The sequence below is a fragment of the Neoarius graeffei genome, chromosome 5, assembly GCF_027579695.1.
Source record: "Neoarius graeffei isolate fNeoGra1 chromosome 5, fNeoGra1.pri, whole genome shotgun sequence".
NCBI lineage: Eukaryota > Metazoa > Chordata > Actinopteri > Siluriformes > Ariidae > Neoarius > Neoarius graeffei.
Window position 1 is genome coordinate 81,810,860 of NC_083573.1, and position 3,280 is coordinate 81,814,139.

Genomic DNA, 3,280 nt, shown 5'->3' on the forward strand with positions numbered 1-3,280 from the left:
CAATCGTTGTCTGACAGTTAGCAATCGCCTACATTTCCTCAAGCAGGGGGCATTTGTGACCGCATGTAAGATAGTTATCTGTTGAATATTTCTTACGGCGGTTAATGTACTACCTGTAAACATCCTTGAACAACTTTGTTGTTTGCTATGTGTAGCTGATATTTTAATGGTGTCTTTCTGGTTTGCGTGTTACTGTGGTCAAGTGGATAGGCTATTTTGCATTGTACCATGCCAGCACTTGGTTCTGGAAAGCAGTGAAACGGGTGTGTCAATCAATGGCCATATGTTCGAAGCAACGCAGTTTGGCTGTTTCAAGGCATCTTGTGCATGAAATAGTAAGAAAAAAAAGATAAGTTGGGGTGGTTGGACTTGTGATTGTGTGCTCACTGCAGATTTGTGAAACATGCATGCAACGTGAACGCCATGCACGAGATACCACTGTCTTCCAGGGGAGAGAGTTGTTGCGACAAGCTTCTCCCAGCAAACATGGTCACACATGGTCTATGTGAGCTGAGTTTGCAAGCTGAACGAGGTTTTTCATGCGTATTTGCCCGTAGTCGTATGCACATATTGTTCATCTCCGAGTCCATTTTTTCGGTGTATATATTACCCAAAATGCACTGTCTACTGCGGGGAGTGGAAAAAAAGAGTCGGTGACCTCATTCGATTTTTTTAAAAATGTTTGCTGGCTAAAAGGTTTCCTGTCACAAATAGCATACCCCCACTTTAAAAATCTCCACACCACTGCGTAAGCAACCTGCCAATCAGTCACAGCACTTAAATACAACATAAACTGGTAAGTTTCACTGCTAGGCTCGTTCTCCCTTCAACTGGTTGTTACTAGGCGACGTTTAAAGTCTAGGTTCTCCCTTCAAGTAGTTGTTACCAGGCAACCAACAGTAAACTTCAATCAGTTTAGTTACATGTCACTTTGCTTCAATGAAACGTTGCTGCTAACAACGAACGAACCAACAAGACATGGACAAGTGGTTGAAAAGAGTAACACCCCCCACCACAGAGACTCCATCGGCTCCTATGTCTACTATCAGGGATGCCCTAGTCGGTGACAGCAACCCAATGTTCTCTTCCATGGATCAGGGTGCTATCAGTAGGGAAAGTGTTGGTCATCAAGCTGCTAGCATGACTAGTGCCACTGACAGTGACTGTGAGTATGATGAGTCCCCTGACATGAGCAAGCATATGGATGTAGAAAGGAGGACAGAAAAAAGATGCAAATATGACGAGAACTACATTACGTTGGGATTCACTTGTATCGGTACTGGCTCGTCTATTCAGCCACAGTGCGTTGTATGCACAAAAGTGTTATCGCACAACTCAATGAAACCATCACTCTTGCGCAGACATATGGAGATGAATCACCCTCACTTGAAAAATAAACCTCGGGAATTTTTTGAAAGGGAATTACGTGGGCTTTCTACCAGTAAGCAAAGCATAAAAAACCCAGACGCAGTGAACAAGAAAGGGTTAGAGGCGTCTTATACGGTAAGCTACCGAGTAGCCCAGACTGGCAAGCCTCACACTATTGTAGAGGACTTTTTTCTGCCTGCTGCTGCAGACGCGGTTGGGGTAATGTTGGGGGAAAAGGCGAAAAATGTCATTCGGTCCATGCCTTCCTCAAACAATACAGTTTCTCGACGAATCAGTGCCATGGCTGGGGACGTGTTTAAACAGTTACTGCATCGCATACGAGCCAGTGAATTTTATTCACTACAACTGGATGAGTCGATGGACGTGGCCAGCCTAGCACAGCTCCTGGTATATGCCCATTATATCTATAACGGGTCAGTTAAGGAGGACATGCTGTTTTGTAAACCGCTGGAAACAAGAACAACAGGGGAGGACATCTTCCGAATGCTGGACACCTTTGTGGCATTGAATGGACTTTTGTGGACTAAATGTGTGGGCATCTGCACAGATGGCGCAAGGGCCATGACCGGGAGGCACAGTGGAGTGGTCACTCGCATCCAAGCGGTTGCTCCAGACGCCACTTGGGTGCATTGTAGCATCCACAGGGAGGCTCTGGCTGCCAACAGCATGCCTGGGAGTTTGAAGAGCGTTTTGGACAAAACTGTGAAAATTGTGAACTTCGTCAAATCTAGGCCTCTGAACTCACGCATATTCACTGCACTCTGCAATGAAATAGGCAGCGACCATACAACTCTTCTGCTACACATGGAGGTGCGCTGTTGTCAAGGGGGAAAGTTTTGACACACATCTTTGAGTTAAGAGATGAACTTAAAATGTTTTTTGTTGAGCACACATTTCAACTGTCTGACAATTTGCATGATCCAGAGTTTCTTTCACGGTTAGCTTATCTCAGTGACATTTTTTCCAAATTGAATGAACTAAATCTCGGGTTACAGGGGCTCTCCGCAACCATCTTTAATGTGCGGGACAAAATTGAGGCAATGATCCAGAAATTGAAGCTCTGGATAGACTGCGTGGGCAAAAACAAACCAGAGGCCTTTCTGTTGTTGCACGATTTTCTGTGCGAAAATCACATCAGTCTGACAGACGGCATCAAACACGACATAACAGCCCATCTCCATGAGCTGGCTGCTAAGCTGCGCAGGTACTTCCCCGACAGTGACGAGTCGGACAGCTGGATTCGACATCCCTTTTCTACTGTCCCTGCTGCCCTGCTGGTATCTGAACAAGAGAACCTCATTGATATAGCATCAACAGGATCCATGAAAATCGACTTCCACCACAAGCCTCTTCCAGATTTCTGGATAGGATTGCGCACCGAATACCCTCAACTGGCCACACGCACTGTCAAGAAATTAATGCCCTTCACCACAACCTATTTATGTGAGAGGGGGTTCTCAGCTCTGACGAGCCTGAAAACTAAATACCAGCACAGGCTGTATGTAGAGGACGATTTAAGACTGAAACTATCTCCGATTCGACCAGACATAAAGGGACTATGTGCTTCCTCTCAGGCACATCCTTCACATTAACCTGGATTTCGGTCATGTTTCACCCTCGTCTTGTCTTCTTTTTTCTATTACCATCCCCAGTGTTAATGTTTTAAATCAGTTCTCAAGTCTTTTGATGATTTATCACCATTTTTTCTCATATCTTGACTACCCTTTTAGGTTTACTTTTTGATGGAAATATTGGTTTTAATGTTTTTGTCAAAGGCTTAAAGTTCTTGTTTTGTTCGCATACCCATGATTTCAAAAGGGGGAAAAATGAAAAACTAACCCCTGAAGTGTAATATAAATAATTAAAGAGATTTATTGTTATCTGGCGGTTA

The 3,280-nt window shown here is 44.4% G+C and overlaps 1 protein-coding gene across 1 annotated transcript; it reads left to right on the forward strand.

The window, feature by feature from the left end:
• Positions 1–978: 978 nt before the first annotated feature.
• LOC132886142 (protein FAM200B-like) lies at positions 979–2,981 on the forward strand. Its single transcript, XM_060920712.1, has 2 exons — positions 979–1,456; positions 2,848–2,981. Exons 1-2 carry the CDS (start codon positions 979–981, stop codon positions 2,979–2,981), a joined length of 612 nt encoding a protein of 203 aa, XP_060776695.1.
• The last annotated feature ends 299 nt before the right edge of the window (positions 2,982–3,280 follow it).